This window comes from Perca flavescens, chromosome 16 (genome assembly GCF_004354835.1).
Source record: "Perca flavescens isolate YP-PL-M2 chromosome 16, PFLA_1.0, whole genome shotgun sequence".
NCBI lineage: Eukaryota > Metazoa > Chordata > Actinopteri > Perciformes > Percidae > Perca > Perca flavescens.
This window is the reverse complement of record NC_041346.1, coordinates 14,133,619-14,152,859: the sequence shown is the minus strand read 5'-3', so window position 1 is coordinate 14,152,859 and position 19,241 is coordinate 14,133,619. Positions and strand designations below refer to the sequence as shown.

Sequence of the window (19,241 nt, the reverse complement as noted above, 5' to 3'; positions counted from 1 at the left end):
CACAGGAGCCTTTTGTCTGCATACTTAGTACTTCTACATTTTACTTTTCACTTTTTTATATTTATTTATTGTGCTGATAATACTTGTGTGTTTTTACTTCAGAACTATTTTAAATCAGGACTTTTACTTGTATTTTTACATCGAGGTATTGTTACTTTTATTTCTTCAACCATCACTTATTCTGACTGGGATGTAGGCCTACAGGATATGGATCATGTACAAGATAATTAGAGATTTACCCATTCCTATGTTCATGATAATGTTCGTTATACAATAAGTAAATACGATAAGTTAACGTGTTTGCATATTTTTAAACTGCATTTACACATTGTTTAAAAAAAAGAAGACTAAAATAATAAAAGCAGCAAAAAAACAAAACAAATAACAGCAACAATAAAGGGTCTTGCTACTGTTACAAATAGGCTTGTAATGTATTATCTTCTATTGCTGGTTGTTTGCCCTGTGATGATGACATCGCTGCTTTATCGTCTTTCATACAAAATGTTCTGTAGCTGTGTCATGGAAAGATGATTGACACTTTGCGGTGGGGGGAGAGGGTGGACTCGTCACCCAACCACCCCCTTTCTTCCTCCCACCTCCCCCTCCAGGCGTGACGTGCAGATAGAAAGCGGGACCTGCCCTCCCGTCGCCATTTTTCGGTCTCGTACTCGCACTTCTAGTGGCTCGGGTGAGGGGGGGGAAGAGCAGAAATAAGGGAAAGTATAACATTTGGAATCGGTAAACCGGGATCCCTCGTAAGAAGTCAGGAATGCACGCGAGAGCTACAGCATAACGTACTGCCACCGGAGATGCACGCGCAGGTCGCTGTTGTAAAATAATTGTTGGTGTGAAGACGTGTTGCGGGCCGCCATTTTTTTGCTGTGCTGCCTCAAAAGTCTGCTCCGACTCGAGAAAGGGGATTCAAAAACGCATTTCCATGACGTGTGCCTCACCGTAAGATCAAGAAGATACAAACTATCATTTGGTTTCCGACCCGCTGCTACTGGCGACCTTTTTGCCGACATGAGGATTTATCAGATGAAAAACTGAGGCCACCTTTTCCGTTCTCATTACTAGCACTGACTGGAGGAGATACATTATTAAAAGAGAAGCCCGGTGTTTTCTCGGAAGGCGGAACGAAAAAGGGAAGCTTCATTGATCATTTGTTGCTTCGCTCTCCGTCGATGTTTGTCTGTCGTAAGTTTTTAGTTTTTCTATTTTGGCCGCTCTAACAATCACTCAGCCATTGACTGCTGAACACAGGAACCACATTATGTTCCAAAGTTGGATCAAGCCAGTCGCAGCCTGTCTCTGAAAACGTCAGGTGGTTTTTGTGTTCTGTTTTTTTTTAATTATCAGAGGTCTCCGGAGCCTGCAGCGTTTGTGCAGAAATCACCCGAAAACCTTAGAGGACGACGAATGCCCTGCCCTGCATCTTCCAAATCCTCATATTTGGTGTGATTGGCCAATTCCAACCAGCATACACGTTTTAACTTATTGTCTAGACTGTTGTGTAATCTTTTTTTATTTTTATTTGTAACGTTAGACTAATATTAACTTATTTTGAACAGAAATGTCAACTGCTCGGTTTGATTCAGCTGATCGGTCCGCCTGGTATTTTGGACCCGTGTCACGACAAGAGGCACAGAATAGGTTACAAGGACAGAGACATGGCATGTTTCTTGTTCGAGACTCTTCGACCTGCCCTGGCGACTACGTGCTGTCAGTATCTGAAAACTCCAAAGTATCTCACTATATCATCAACTCTTTGCCCAGCAAGAGGTTTAAGATAGGTGACCAAGAGTTTGAGCACCTCCCTGCTCTCCTGGAGTTCTACAAAATCCACTACCTGGATACCACCACGCTGATAGAGCCAGCCCCCAGGTAGGAATGTCGCCCAATACCCCTCCACTAACCATGATTGTAAGAAGTATACACCGTGATAAAATGCAATACCATTTGGTCCTCATGGATATGTATTGCCACGAAAGACTGGGTGATCTAGGTTAAGTAGGTTGTCTATTTTTATCAGAACTAACCCACTTTCAGTCAGACTTCAGTGCCCTGCTGATATGTCATGAGGCATTCTGTTTGCCCAATTTGAAACTGGTGGGAACACTAGCACTTTCACCACACATCCAGTTTATTGTTTTTAGTAAGCCAAGCTGCTGGTAAAGTTTGTGGTTTGCACATCTATGTACTTCATTAGCAGTGTTTGCTTACACCGAGTAATTTTGCTGCTTATATCATTCTGTATGTGGCATTTTGTCATTGGATATTAATACCTTGGGTATTCTATTTAAACATTTTTGCCAACTACTTATATACTCTACATTAGTAACTTTGATGTGTTTCATGGAGAGGCCCATGTTAATCACTTTTTCAGAAATATAAAATGTGCACTTTGACCTAAAATCAGCTTTTATTGAACACCATTGAACAACAATATCTGTGATGCTAGGGAAACCTTTTCCTGATTTCATGCGTCCAACCATTTCTGAATTTTTATAATATCCACTTGAGAGTGGGCTTCTTTTAATGGTAACCACAATCTAGCTCCTTCCTTTGCCTCATTATTATAATCTCTCAAGGTACCCAAGCACAGTGAGCGGACCCATCCAGCCCGTGGGTGGCCCAGAGGAGAACCTTGAGTATGTGCGGACTCTATATGACTTCACTGGCAGCGATGCAGAGGACCTTCCCTTCAAGAAGGGGGAGATCCTTATTATCCTGGAGAAGCCAGAGGAGCAGTGGTGGAGCGCCAAGAGTAAAGAGGGACGTGTCGGGATGATCCCTGTGCCCTATGTGGAAAAATTGGTACGACCATCGCCTCATCCTGGCCAGCCTTCCTATGGATCTCGCAACTCCAACAGCTATGGGATCCCTGAGCCCTCCCACGCCCTCGTCCACGCCTATGCCCAGCCCCAGACACCATCGCCACTGCCCCCTGGCACACCTGGAGCAGTTATCGCCCCTCTACCGTCCCTGCAAAACGGCCCCGCCATGGCAAAGGCCATCCAGAAACGAGTGCCGTGTGCCTACGACAAAACCGCTCTTGCTTTAGAGGTATTGTAAAACATTTCACTTATCTAAAAATGTGTTTTTGTCTTTTGTGCTTTTTTTCTTCCTCCCTGCATTTCTAAGAGATACCATTGACTTCATCAGCTGTTTTAAAAGTATGCTTTAATGGATTTCCGATTTTGTTAGAGATTAAGTGTTAACAACACTTATTACTTGTGGTCTTCATGAAGTAGGTCAAATTGTTGTAAATTCTGGGGACAATTTACAAGTAGTTAGAATACAAGACGTGAGAAATCCAGTTTGTTGGTCACATAACCAGTATATCAGATTTTTCTTTCACCAGTACCTTTTTGAATTGAAATGCAACATTGTGCAGTAAATCTCCTGTGCCAAGTTGCAGTAGGCTACTCAGCATCTCTTAACACCAGGCTAAAAAGCAGTGTTTTGCTGCCCTCTCTGGTTAAAAGATTCAAGCCTGTTTTCGCTTCTGACCTCTGTCATTGGATGTGGTCAGAAGTATGCTGTAACAAGCTTTTCAAGTTGACAATAGTTCTGTTTGACAGATGAAAGTTTGAAAGTTTTTTTGTTCCTCAAATCATCACATCCTGAGTGGGATCTCTAGTAGGAGAAGCTGTTAAATTCCCAGGTCAAACATGTAGGCATTGTTGACAGTACTAAGCAGTATGCTTTGGCTTGGACAAAGTTAACCCATTACAAGAGATAATGGGGCAACATCATTTATTTTTGCTCTACAATTATTATTTTTTTATTATCTGAAAATGTCTCAAATTTGGACAGTCCTCAAAGAACGCATGTCAAAAATGCATTACAATACATTTTAGATTTTACACCTAAGGTAGAATATTTATAGCACTGCACCATTTCTTGTAAGATCAAACTACATTTTGCTTTGCAATTGTAGGAGTCTGTAGCTAGTAATGAGAAGAGGGGAAAACACCAGTGCTGCCTACAGAGTTACCACAGCAATCATGTTGGTTATATGTGTGAAAGTGCCCTAAGATAGCTTGCGGCTCTTCTGCAATCGTCCTTACATTGAAGGCTATGCTCTTTCATCATTGGCACACCAAAGGGTTCGTAACCCAGCAGCCGCCGCCTTAGACCCTACCTGCAGGTGTTTATGTCCATTAAGTTGATCTCTGGTCAACTTACACTTGTTGCTCTGGGCAATGGCATCATGCTGCATGCTGATTCAGTGGTGGTGGGATGATACTTGTTGATAGCCTCAACTCGGGCTCAGACTGAATCTTCCTGCTAGCCAGCTAGTTGCTAAATGGGCAGCAGCACTGTTCGATTGCATTTGTCAGCAGTGCACTCTCACTAATACAAATCAGCATTGACTGTGATTACATTTACATGTTGGAGCATGTAATGCATAATGTGCACTTCAGGAACATATAGGGCTCCAAAATGCTCCACTCTCATGGCAGACTGAGCTGTAGTGATGCCCCTAGGGGAGAGATGAAAAAGAAAGGCCTATCTGCTACCATTCACTGGCATCAGCGTGTCAGTGAATGTAGGAAGTAAACTAGGTCGCTACAGCTGGGTACGAGGATACAAGTTGTCCCTATGGCTCTGAAAGGAGGTGTAAATTTGGAACATGAGTAAACCTAGTGAATGATATCCATGCTAAAGGTTAGACAGCTCCCTCTAACATTAGTCTTGACTTCTCTACTCTCTTCCCTGTGTTCTTTTTTACACTTGACCATTGAGATCAACAATCACCTCAGGAAATGCCTAATACATCATTCAGACTGACACTGTGACATGAGTTAAATGGCTCAACGAGTCATGTCAGCTGGCCTAGTCAACAGCTGCATCCAGTAGAGATGGAAACTTGTAATAAACTAAAAGTTACTTTAACCAACTCCACAAAGAGACCGAGAGAGTGCTCACAAATGGCAAGCATTTGAGAACTGAAACTAACATATGACTGATTTGGCACTAATGCAATTCTGTTTAATCGTATGGTGTAGCAGTGGTGTATAGAGCAGCTACAGTTGCAGATAGGATTCAGTTTACGGTCAACTAAAGATTAACCCGTGACTGCAGTTTCTTACTGTATGAATGGGTCATATGCAAGTTGAATGTGTCTTTTTATTTGCTTTATTTATTTATTTTTAACATCTTATTCATTCATTTGGAAATTAAGTCCAAAAACAAAATGCATTACATACAGCACTGTTCATCGTTGTAGCTTCAGTAGAATTGTGTAAAAAGTGTCGCCTCGTAAAAAATAGAAGTCCTCTCAAACCTTGTTTTACTCCAAAGCACGTTTAATTCACAAAGAATATTCTGAATACTGTTTGACACGTTGAAGCCTATTTTGATCAACTCTGATGGCTGCTCCAGTTATTAGTTGTGTTTAACAAGTTAGTGATGTCCCAAGCGCCACTTAGTGTTTTTAGTGGATTTAAGATTTTTTTTACGCAATCGCTATTAATCATAGTGAGTAAGTAAGCCTAATTAATTTAAAATATTTCTTTGTTAGCCATTACACCCTGGCTTAGCTAGCTGCCAAAAAGGCCCACTATTTTCCTTTCCATCACTAGAACTAGTGATGCACCGGCTAGTGACCGGAATTAGCCGATTTTCACGTCATCGGCCATGACCGGCGACCTGCCGCTATATGCATGTAGCAGCGTAGCACTGCCGCTCAATTAGCTGTTTATGTCATAAATGTCATAAAGTCGTAATCATACACAACGCTGCAGAGCCGTCTGCTCTACTGATCTCAGGTGAACAGTCAGCGGCTCTCTCTCTCCCCTCTGAGCCTGAAAAACTGGAACATGAAAACCGCACTCACGTGGGTCCTGTGAAATATGACTGCTACAGTTTATTGGAAAATAGCATTGGACACACTGACTTTGATGAATTTACTGTTCATCAGACCCCAGATGAGACAAGAAGCTAATGTTAGCAAACAATGTGGTCCCTCTGCCGCCCCGCTGGCCACTGTAGGAGATGCTGTATTAAAAAAAAGAGAGAGAGAGAGAGACGCTGTATTCCTCCGACGCGCTGTATTAACGTTACTGTTAGGCTTCCCAGGTTAGTGGGGATGCATACCGCTCAAAACCAACATTAAAAACGTAGTAATCTTCCCTCAGCGTTTAGTTTTGTTGCTAAACTGTGTGTAAAATCATCTGTTTAGGTAACGGCACAATTGGGTACCGTCTGTTTGCTGGATTGTTCCGAGGTAACCGTTGGTAGCTAACGTTAACAGATATTGACCGCAACGGTAGTGTTCATATTTATTTTATATTTATGCACAATGACAAATAAAGGAAACTTGCTAAAAAATAAAAAGGAACTAGGTCTACACGCTGTTTTCAGTAGGGCTGCCACCTCTTAGACGACTAATCGGTCGTTTTGGTCTTAGTCGACTAAGATTTCTTTAGTCGATTAGTCATTTTTTATGCTTATTCATGCTTAATTACTTATTTCCAAGAAACTTCTGAGCACATTTATGGTAAACACAAGATTTAAAGTGGTGCTTTTTCAGGATTAATTGTGGAGAAACTCAGTTTTACAGATGGTTAATTAACTACATTTATATTGTGCTTTTCTAGTCTTAACCACCTCTCGAAGCGCACAGCTCTGTCAGTTAAATCAACTAATCGATTAGTCGACAAAATCGTATAAGTGTTAGTCGACTAAGAATTTCTTTAGTCAAAGACAGTCCTAGTTTTCAGGTAACGTTACTGTTGACGTTCAAACAGGCCTGTGCGTGTGTTTTGAGAAATATCTTTAAACTGCAAGGCTAAATTTATTTTAGTTTTATTTGTTATTTATATATTTTATTGCCATTACCTGTTTTAGTTTGCTAAATATATCACATGTCTTAAGTTGGATATTGGATCTGAAACGAAGGAAATGGTTCTTCCATAACATTGCACTTTAGATGTGTGTGTGAATTTCCCACACCAAAAGTAATTTATATAGTTCTATTTTATAGCGATCGATTATCTATTCAAAAAAAAATTCTATGTAAAATTATCTATTAAAGAAAAGATAGAAAATAAATATTTGTGTGTGCTGTAAAGTGGTTACAAAAAATGAAATCTGAATCAACTAAAATCGGCATCGGCTGGTTAAACTCCATGAAAAATCGGAATCGGCCTAGAAAATTGTAATGGGTGCATCTCTAACTAGAACCTGTTCTTAACATGAAAGAAACAAATTCCAGCCCGTCAGTGTGCATCTGTGACCAGAGCTGCTGTGGGATAGAGTATTCACATGGTCTCTTTTTCAGACCTGCCTTACCACACCTCTGCCCCACCACTTGTGCTGCTGTTGTGGAAACTGTATCTGAACTTCCATAATCTGCTAGTCAAGGGAATGTAGAGGGGCTGCTAATGGGCTACTACTTCACCCACCGGCACGAAGCAAAAGACTATAGGAGGCATCTGATGGAAAACTGTAATGCAAACTTCTTTCCTTGCACACTGTTAATAGGCTATATGATTGATTTTAAATCGTTAATTTTTTTAATAAAAAATCTTAAGGGTACATCCACACTACTTTTTTTTTTTTTTTTTTTTTTTTTTTTTATATAAAACAAAAGCAATCTCCATACTAACATGCCTGAAAACGTATATCTCATGTCACTGCCCGATGTGAGTCGAGTGCAGATGTGAGTCGCGCATGCTCAGATTTAAACGGTTTACGGCATAACGTGTCATACCCGATGTTAGTCGAGTCAGACCGGCTCTGGTCGAGTGCAGACGTGAGTTGCGCGTGCTCAGACTTGTTTACAGCATCACATGTCATACTGAAATTTGTGAAATCCATAAAATAATAAACTTTTCTCTTTACATACAATAACAGAAGATGGAAATCATTTCAAAAAGGTTTTAACTATCTATGATTGTTTGATTGCTAACTTGTAGCCAGCAGTGAACGAACTTAGTTGTAGGTCCATTTTTACTGTATTGACATTACAGAAGTCTCTCGTTAGCATCTTGTAGGCTACTTGTCGCACAGTGACGCACGCGCAACTCACATCTGCACTCGACTCACATCGGGCAGTGACATCACAGACTATCAGAATCACGGAACGAATCGGGAAGGACACCCAATCAGGGAGCTAATGTGGTGTCTGCGTCATCATTTCCAAAAGTGTCTGTTTCGGGCCGTCTAGGCTGCAGTGCAACCCCAGAGTTTTTCAGCTAAAAACCCGATCAGCAGCATTTCCAAATGTCTCCATTTTAGGGGCTCTAAAACGAAGGAGTAGTAGGAAGTGATGCACAAACGTAGCAAAAGATAGGGTTTTTAAAACGAAAACTTACTAGTGTGGATGTAGCCTAAGAAGGTCCTCTAGATGTGTCTCTCTCTTGTCAATGTTCTTCACTCCTCATAATCAACCCACCAACTGTCAGGCTGTAGGTCTGCTTTTTGGTCTTTCTGTCCAGCAGGAGTGACGTTGGTTCTAATACTACCTTTGCAGCTCAAAGATGGGCAGATTTTCCCACAACAGTTGGTTGAGATAAATGAATGCTTAAGGTCCCTAAAGACTAGGAAATACAGTATATACTATAGGCATTTGTAATGGTTTTCTAAATGCGTAAGTACTGGATTTCACTGCAGGTACTATTGCTCCTCTTCTGGGATGCCTATATTTCTCACTTCCCTTCACAGCAAACCTAGCTTAAAACATGAGCACTAAGGAACCCCCTTACTCTGTATTAACCTAAATCCATTGTCTATCCACAACAATTCTAAATTTAAATGCACTCATTATTTATTACACATGTTACAGTATCTTGGCACTTGCCCTTTTTAATATTGTGTGTTTTTAAAACTCATCTTTCCAGAAACATTCTCTATTCTCGTTACTGTACTTAAGCAATATTGAGTAATTGGTGTGGTAATTGCAAGAATTTACAATTCTAAGGAAGTCATCAGAAACCCTAGAAACCAGTCACTAGAAAGAAACTAGCAGAAACCCTATAATTTCCTGTGGTATTTTTTTATTTACTGGTGCTTTGCGCTGAAGACGCATACCTTACTGCGTCTCATCATGTCTCTTCTATCTGTCTCTGGATCAGAATAGGTCATGGCTTAGAGCAAAAACCTTTTAGTTTTGTACTATGACTATTTTGGAGCCCCCTGTAGTTCAAGAAGGGTTCAGTTTGTGTCCTTGTTTAAGGGTTTGATATTAAGACTGTTTGCTTGTTTTATTGCATAGTACCAGTCTGCTTTTAGATACGATTTTTTTTTTATTTATTTATTTATTTTGATTATGCTGTACCTAATTTTATACCACAAGCTTTTGCATTGTCACAGTAATTTTGATAATGTAGGATTTCTTGTAATTCTAGTTACAAAAAAATAATTCTAAGTACTAGGTTAACAAGATCGTATTCAACATACTTAAGAATTAAGTCTGCATTCAGGGGCAGCTATTTTTCAACCCTTTTTGAACCTAAGTGATAGTAATCTAGTTTAACTACATCCTGATTGGTTCAAACAGGCAGATTGAAGATCTTTATAATTCTTTGCCTGACAGAATCCATGGAAGCTTTTTATGACTAAGTAGCATTCTTGGATGGCGTAAAGGATTCTTGTTACAGATGATGTCTCGGACTAGATGTCCTTGAAGCCTCATTCTCAAGTTAAAGCTACAAATGCCCTCACATTCATGTTTTAATCATGTTTTTGACGATGGTGACTTTTCCCTTCTAATCCAGATAAAGAACATATGGCTTTGAACAGATTGGGGTCATATTCAGTGTCATAAACCCAGCGACCGCTCTGTGGTTGTCTTGTTTAAACCACAGTCTTCTGCGGGTGTGAAGGTCTCACAAATATTAAGTGTGTATTAATAATAAATCAGTTGTACTGGATATTGAAGTTCATACACACATACAGTGTAGTTGGAGCAGCTTTTAAAACTAAGCATTGGTCATGTGCTGAACGTTTTTTATTTTATTCTTTTTTTTTTTTTTTTTTTTTTTTGGGCTAGTGCTATATTTTTCTGTTTTTCTTTGCATCTTTACAATAGACTCTGGTGCAGCAGTTAATCAGCAGCTCGAAGTTTAAATTAACCCTTTTGACGTGACATTTTGTCTGCAGATAGCAGTGTAAAAAATTACACTTATCAAATAATCTAACTTCATTGATTATGTCATAGCAAATGCTGTAGTGCAGCATGTTTAGGAGTTGCGTGTTCATCTTAAAGTAGAAATTGTGAAATTGGACAGGTGGTTATGTGGAATTGAGATTTTTGGTCATTGTGTTCTAATTTACACCAAAATATTTAAGTGTCCTGGGTTTTCAAGATGTTTTAGTAAATTGTTGTGTTACTGAAATTGCACCGCGATAACCTTGGCTGTTTGAATTGCATGCACATCGTGGTCCCCTAAACAAAAAGTGTATGCACTCATTGCACTGTAATGCATTAAATGTGGCCCTTGGATTTTGTAAAACCATTGTGGTATGAAAAACTCCACTCTAACACTACATTTCTTTTAGAAAGTAATGAATCAAATGTATTTTAAGTTTGACTACAGTGCATTTTAAAATATTCTGTTTTGCATTTAATTTATGTAATTTTAAAACTCACTCAGATTTACTGCAAACAAGCCCTCCTCCTCCTCCTCCTGTAACTCCGCCTCCTGTCCTTGTGCCCTCAGGTCGGTGACATCGTCAAGGTTCTACGGATGAACATCAGCGGTCAGTGGGAGGGCGAGGTGAATGGACGGAGGGGTCTCTTCCCGTTCACCCATGTCAAAATCATAGACCCCCAGAATCCAGATGAGAGTGACTGACCCAAGAGCTCGACTGAACCTTCTCGCCAGAATCGACCTGTACCTGAATCTGCTGGCTGTCTCCACCTTTCCCGCCAGTGTCACCACGGTTACGTGCTTGCCTGCTTGGGGGCTGTACCATGATAGCGACCCCTCTGTTGTTGCCAACCGTTGCAAGGCTTTCTGACTGTTTACAGCTTTGGACATTGGATCCAAACTAAAAACCTGACCCCACTTTTCCCAGTTCCCTTTCCTATGACTTGGTTTCAGACTGGGCAGTGTTTCTTTTTTTTTTGCATTTGTGTCCTTTTCATTTCCAGATCACTGGGCATCAGTGTGAGTGTATGTGTGTGCGTATGTATAAGTGCGTGTGTGTTCACAATAGATATTAACCACAAAACACACAATGTCTGTTTTTTTTTATTATTATTATTTGAATTCTCTCAATATTTGTTACATTTGAAGTCTTGGGGACATAAGAAAGTGTTGGTGTGTGTTTGTTTTGTTGATGTGAGTACATTTGTACGAAGTAGGGATCAGTAACATCCCTACGGAGTTGGGAGAGCACTGAGGCAATGAGGAGCTAATAGTGCGTTCCATTTACCTCGGAAGCCGGAGCTGGGAATGACGTCACACCCGAGTTGAATGCGTTTTTCATTTATCATTTACAAGTTGGATTTTTCATTGTGGGGTTAGCTCTAGCCAGGTTAGCCATTGTTAGCAATACCAGTTGATAACAGCGCATTACGCTGTTTTTGCATTCAAACAGCATAAATACATGTCCACAGATAGAAGTTGGACAGGACTGTGTGTACGACTCTTAGTCTAGTGAGACCCCAGTGAGACAGAAGTGCTAATAACTGTTGATGCACATGGCATCCATGTTGGATTTTGAGCTCTGGGTAGTGTGAGGTTGTCAGAGTTCCGAGCTTGGAAATCCGAGGTCGGAGGAGCGGGGTTTCCAACTTTGACCCCGGAAAATCCAACTTCCGAGTGCAAATGGAACGCATTATAACCAGCCAGTCCAATGTTATTTCTCCAAACAATCAAGTCACTGTTATACCGAAACCAACACACACACACACACACACACACACACACACACACACACACACACACACACACACACACACACACACTGGCCATGAGGTATTCAGGTTGACAGGTTTTTTTTTTTATGTGATGTGTGACTGGAGTCAGGAGAAAGCACGAGAGATGGGTTTGTGGAGGATCTAGGTTGTACTGTGACATTATAGATCCCATGATCCCATCCACTCTTCAAAATTATTTATCTGTTAATAAGACATGACACGGCCATATGTCTCTTTTTCTTATTTGTGCCACATGATCAACAGTAGTGTTTTTTTTGTTTGTTTTATATTTGTGGCTTGGAGAACATGTATGTTAGAGGGATAACTTTGCATGTCCACTCGGTACCTCTCTTTACTGTCTTAGGACATTGCTTAGAGATTAGCAGGTTTTTAATGCCAACAGCACCAAGCACTAGAAGATATATTTCAACGTTCTGCATAGGTGCGCCAAGCTTTGAACCGGTTTTCAAAAGTCAAATAGAAATGGCCGCAACCCTTGCCCACGCTTCCCACAAGCATTTGACTACAAGGCTAGCTAAAAATGCATTGTCACAGTGTGGGCATGAGAACTGAAGGCTTTCTGCTGAGGTGAGAAACTAATTTCAGTGGCATAGGTCAGGGGAGGAGGAAGTGTTTCAGCAAGTCCATGAGAATCCCATCAATGCCTTTTTCAGAGAGTAAGCTAAATGCATATTTTAGCGCATGCAATCCCTAATAATCTCACCTAATATTTGGTCTCTGCACAATTGTCTCTCTTTATGCAAACAGGCTCTGTCAGAGTAGTGGGAAGCATATTTGTTCCTACTGTGCTGCAACCAGTTTTACCAGTAGAAGTCGAGGATAAAACAGTTGTACAAACAGTGCTGACCCCCAGGTTTCTGCTGTAAAAAATGGGGGTGTAATAACCATTTCACCCCCTGTGTCTCAGCTTTCCGATTAAATCAATGCTCAGCCGTTTACTCTGAGTAATATTGTGCAGTTTTAGTTGTATCCCTATTTTTTATTTTTATTTTGTCCGGTTATAGTCCGCTAGTAAATCAAGCATTTCTGTTAAAATGAATAATATTAAAAAAAAAAAAAAAAAAAAAAAAAGTACCTACGGTGACATTTACAAAAGGGAAAATGCCTGCTGGTTGCCTCTGTGCATGACCTCTTGGCCAGGGGGATGGTTCTCCTTGGCCAAATGCTGCTTAATGTCATTTATTTCCTTATTAAATAAAGGTTTCTCTTATTTTAATCCCTCCTCATCTGTGCAAACAAACCAGTTTGGGTTATCCTCATCAAACTTGATGAAGTTACTAATTAAGCAATACACTCTGATTATTTCCTTTTCTTGAGGTGAACTTCCTTTTCTCATGCTTCTGAGTTGTTTTGTAATGGCATTAACAGTATTACTGTGCTCTCTTCTCATATTCTAGGAAAACCTGTCTTTTACTTAAGAATTGAAAATTGTGCCTTTTATTTTCTTATACCATTTACATGTGTTAATATTTCCCATGGTTAACACCTGTGCTGGTATTGACCCTTTATGTACAGAACAAGTAAATAAAATTTACGTCTACTTCTTTAACTCGCTCCGTCTGGTATCTCTGTCCTCCTGTGCATGTTGTCTTTTTAACAGATGGGTGGGTGTGGAGATGTTTGCAGCCTGGCATCACAGGTTGTGTATCTAGAGCACAGGACAGTTGCTCTTGCTCTAATTTTTGACAATCCCAGTTTTGATTCTGGCTGCGCCCAGGAGAAAGGAAGCAATTAATGAATTTTAATGAAGTGCTAATAAAAGAGTCAGCTGACCTCGAGATGGGGAATGGAAAACTTTTCAAGGGCATGTCAGATGGGCATGTTCTGTGACGGTTTGTTAAGCACTTTTCAAACCAGGTACAAATAACAGAAGTATAACCCAATAGGTACTAAACATGTTAATATGAAGTCCTGGCTGATGTAGTTGAGAATTGGCCTTGCTTTACAATTACTTTTACCACTAGAGATAAGCATGTTTTGAATTGTTATAGGAAAAGCCTTATTGCCCCATTACCATGCCTTAAAGAGGCAATGGACTCCAGATCAGATGCATCTGGTGATGAAAAATGTGATTTGTATAAACAAGGGCTTATGGGAAATGGGGCTTTAGCTAAATGTAAGAGGATTCAAACCATTCACAGTGATGGGGACTTTATTGAAGCATATGCTAGGTTATGTTACTGTTCCCAAGCGTAGTAGCCATGAGCATACATATGTTTATATTGGCTGTAGAATGCTACCATTTCACACAGATAGCAATGGTTCTAATTCCATAAAGCATGTCTTCATACACAACATGTCTCCGACTACTCCCTCACTGAGCAGCCTGGAAATGCTTCCATATCTGTCAGCACCATACTGTATCAAGACCTGGCTTTACTATTGGCTTTTATAACATTGTAAATTAATGGACAATGGACAAAGTATGTAAAGTCACAGAAACATACTATCAGGTTTAAATCACAGCTAATGCTCGTGATGGCTGTACGAACAGAAAACAATGAGAAAATAAAACCAAACCGATGAAACTTAAACTTAGTGTAGCTGAGGGTCTTGTAACTTCCTTGATCTTCTTCCTAAACGTCTCCTATTTGTTTCAGTCTTAACTGTAGCCAAGAATAACATCCAACACTCCATTCTCTACGTTAAGGAGACAAGATCCAGATAGTAGCTTTAACACAAGTGTTTGGACTTGTGTCAATAGTAAGATGTTTTAGGCTCGTTCATTTTGGTATATGGTTTTTAAATTGTGCCTTTTACAACTATTCCATGATACTGTGTATTTAGTTCACTCTCTGGCCCCTGGATGCTTTGTGTGCATGTGCCATGTTAAATTGTCATTAAAGCCAATCGATGTATTGCGCCGGACTGTGCTTAGGCGGTGGCTGTAGTGAGAATGACCATACTGAATGAAACTTAGTCTGACCTCTCCTCGGGGCACTGTGTGTGCGTTTGTGTGTGTGCGTGTGTGCGCGCGTGCATGCATGTGTGCGATTGTGTTTGTGGCACAGTAAATGAAAGCCTTTCTACAGTCCATTACCACCACCACTGCCCACCAAACTATGTGATGGCAACTGCCCTGCTGTCAATCTTCGCTGTCTAAAAATATAAAAAATAAATGATTTACATAAAAAAAAGGCTGGATGAATAATGTCACTGATTTACATGCAGAACAAATGTTAAGTATACATTATTCATTTTAATATACCGCGGGCTCTTAAAAAGTATTTAAAGTTGATTTACAAGTTAATTTTGCAACAATAAGAAAAATAAAGCTGTAGATTCATGACTAAAACAGTGTCTATACACAAAGACAGAAATATGTGTGCTTTTTCTGTTTGACATATAATCATTTTGTATGACATCTATTTTTGACTTTTTTTATGATTTATGATATACAATCATGACATTTCTGTGACATACTATACTTTGACTTTATTGACATTTGTTATGACATAGTTTCCTATGACTTCTTTTTTAGACATTCTTTACGACCACCTATACGATGACTTTAACTTACAATTTTATTTCTCTTTCCAGGGCAATGGATTTTACAGCCAGGCCATTTCAATGGCATATTATGCTCTGAATTTTTTTGACATTTTTTATGACATATTTTTATGTCATACTATATTATGAATTTCTTATTATATATATTTTTATGACATTTTCTCCTATGACATTTATTTAAGTTTTGTATGACATTTCTGTGACATACTTTCATGAAACGTTTATGACATACTATGCTATGACTTTTTTATGACATTTCTATGACATGCTATACTATGACTTGTATGGCATTTTTTAATCAGATACTATACTTTGACTTTTTATTACATTTTATGACATACTATACTATGACATTTTAGGACTTTATGACATATTGTACTATTACTTTTTTATGACATCATTCGCAGCAAGATGTTCTTTCTGCTGGGCTTTTGGCCTGTCGCACCTCCAACGGTGCCTGTGGTGGACTGTGCATGGCAGGGGCGTCCTCTTCCCTGAGGCAGGACTAAACCTAACCGCATACCGCAAGGTTTTGCTGCAGGGTCTTCAGCTGGGGACCACCGCTCATTGACGTTTCGCCCCTTAACCCAGAACATCTCCTGGTGGCGGGGCAGTAAACAGGGACGTCTCCCTGACACCCCCTGCAGCAAAACCTAATTAGATGTTACTCCCTAAGTCTTGTCTCGTCGTTTCAGCCAGAGCCAGTGGCTTGCTTTCTCCGCTTCCTCAGAGAGCTCTTTGGTGGATCTGCTCAATACTACTATATACTATACAATGGCTTTATATGACATTTTACCACGTACAACCAGTACTATAACATTTTATGATATTTTTATGAAATACTATGCCATGCTATTTATATGACTTTTTTATGACACACAATCACTTTTTTATCACTTTTTCCAACATATTTTACACAACATTATTACTATTTTCGTCATACTATACTATGAATTTTTTACTACTTTTTTTTACAATCTATACCATGACTTTTTTATCAGTTTTTTGACATTATATACTATTACTTTTGTATTACTTTTTTTGACATACTATTCTATGATTTTTTTATCAGTTTTTTCGACTATGACTTTTTTTAGACAAAATATACTACAACATACTATGCTATGACTTTTTTCAACATAGTATACTATGACTTTTATCACTTTTTCCGACATAGTATACTATGACTATTTTCAACATACTATACTATGACTTTTATCACTATTGCCGACATACTATACTATGACTTTTTTATCACTTTTTTCGACATACTATACTATGACTTTTTTATCAATATTTTCGAGAGTTGTCTGAATGGAGCCAGTTATAATGTTGATATGTAACTGTTTATGTTCCTATAACTTAAAGGTTGGATCCAGGTGACGCCCTATTTCGACATACTATACTATGACTTTTTCATCACTTTTTTCAACATACTATACAATGACTTTTTTCGACATACTATACAATGACTTTTTTTATGACTTTTTTCGACTTACTATACTATGACTTTTTTATGACTTTTTTCGACATACTATACTATGACTTTTTTATGACTTTTTTCGACTTACTATACTATGACTTTTTTATGACTTTTTTCAACATACTATGCTATGACTTTTTTGACATACTATACTATGACTTTCTTATCACTTTTTTTGACATACTATGCTAGGACTTTTTTATCACTTTTTTCGACATACTATACTATGACTTTTTATCAATTTTTTTGACATACTATACTATGACATTTTTTGACATACTATACTATTACTTATATCCACATACTATACTATGACTTTTTTATCACTTTATTCGACATACTATACTATGATTTTTTTCTACATACTATACTATGACTTTTTTATCAAATTTTTCGACATACTATACTATGACTTATTTCAACATACTATACTATGACTTTTTTATAATTTTTTTCGACATTCTATACTATGACATGTTTCGACATTCGACTATGACTTATTTCGACATACTATACTATCACTTTTTTTCAACATATTATACTATGACTTTTTTATCAAAATTTTCAACATACTATACTATGACTTTTTATAACTTTTTTTGACATACTATACTATGACATTTTTTGACATACTATACTATGACTTATATCCACATACTATACTATAACTTTTTTATCACTTTATTCGACATACTATACTATGACATGTTTCGACATTCGACTATGACTTATTTCGACATATGATGGATATATATACATATGATGGATGGATGGATGGATGGATGGATATGCTATGACTTTTTTCGACTTACTAAACTATGACTTTTTTATGACTTTTTTCGACATACTATGCTATAACTTTTTTCGACATACTATACTATGACTTTCTTAACACTTTTTTTGACATACTATGCTAGGACTTTTTTATCATTTTTTTCGACATACTATACTATGACTTTTTATAAAAACTTTTGACATACTATACTATGACATTTTTTGACATACTGTACTATTACTTATATCCACATACTATACTATGACTTTTTTATCACTTTATTCGACATACTATACTATGATTTTTTTTCTACATACTATACTATGACTTTTTTATCAAATTTTTCGACATACTATACTATGACTTATTTCAACATACTATACTATGGCTTTTTTATCAATATTTTCGACATACTATGACTTTTTTATAATTTTTTTCGACATTCTATACTATGACATGTTTCGACATTCGACTATGACTTATTTCGACATACTATACTATCACTTTTTTTCAACATATTATACTATGACTTTTTTATCAAAATTTTCGACATACTATACTATGACTTTTTATAATTTTTTTTGACATACTATACTATGACATTTTTTGACATACTATACTATGACTTATATCCACATACAATACTATGACTTTTTTATCACTTTATTCAACATACTATACTATGACATGTTTCGACATTCGACAATGACTTATTTCGACATATGATGGATATATATACATATGATGGATGGATGGATGGATGGATATACTATGACTTTTTTATGACTTTTTTCGACTTACTATACTATGACTTTTTTATGACTTTTTTCGACATACTATGCTATGACTTTTTTCAACATACTATACTATGACTTTCTTATCACTTTTTTTGACATACTATGCTAGGACTTTTTTATCACTTTTTTCGACATACTATACTATGACATTTTTTGACATACTATACTATTACTTATATCCACATACTATACTATGACTTTTTTATCACTTTATTCGACATACTATACTATGATTTTTTTCTACATACTATACTATGACTTTTTTATCAAATTTTTCGACATACTATACTATGACTTATTTCAACATACTATACTATGGCTTTTTTATCAATATTTTCGACATACTATACTATGACTTTTTTATAATTTTTTTCGACATTCTATACTATGACATGTTTCGACATTCGACTATGACTTATTTCGACATACTATACTATCACTTTTTTTCAACATATTAACTATGACTTTTTTATCAAAATTTTCGACATACTATACTATGACTTTTTATACATTTTTTTGACATACTATACTATGACATTTTTTGACATACTATGCTATGACTTATATCCACATACAATACTATGACGTTTTTATCACTTTATTCAACATACTATACTATGACATGTTTCGACATTCGACAATGACTTATTTCGACATATGATGGATATATATACATATGATGGATGGATGGATGGATGGATATACTATGACTTTTTTATGACTTTTTTCGACTTACTATACTATGACTTTTTTATGACTTTTTTCGACATTCTATAT

The 19,241-nt window shown here is 37.7% G+C and overlaps 1 protein-coding gene across 3 annotated transcripts; it reads left to right on the top strand.

Annotated features, from left to right (window-relative positions):
• Positions 1–589: 589 nt before the first annotated feature.
• crkl (v-crk avian sarcoma virus CT10 oncogene homolog-like) lies at positions 590–13,448 on the top strand. 3 transcript variants are annotated; one of them, XM_028602303.1, is made up of 4 exons: positions 590–1,197; positions 1,572–1,884; positions 2,592–3,066; positions 10,674–13,448. In XM_028602303.1, exons 1-4 carry the CDS (start codon positions 1,185–1,187, stop codon positions 10,806–10,808), a joined length of 936 nt encoding a protein of 311 aa, XP_028458104.1. In that variant the 5' UTR covers positions 590–1,184; the 3' UTR covers positions 10,809–13,448. The 3 variants fall into 3 exon arrangements, with proteins under 3 accessions (XP_028458104.1, XP_028458106.1, XP_028458105.1); XM_028602305.1 differs by having other exon boundaries at positions 591–1,197; positions 1,360–1,884; XM_028602304.1 differs by having other exon boundaries at positions 591–1,455.
• Positions 13,449–19,241: the final 5,793 nt, after the last annotated feature.

Bases quoted from the DNA above. Each gene is read 5' to 3' on its own strand.
- crkl (XM_028602303.1), top strand. The intron at 1,885-2,591 runs GTAGGAATGTCG...TAATCTCTCAAG, and splicing joins CTGATAGAGCCAGCCCCCAG to GTACCCAAGCACAGTGAGCG. The intron at 3,067-10,673 runs GTATTGTAAAAC...TTGTGCCCTCAG, and splicing joins AAACCGCTCTTGCTTTAGAG to GTCGGTGACATCGTCAAGGT.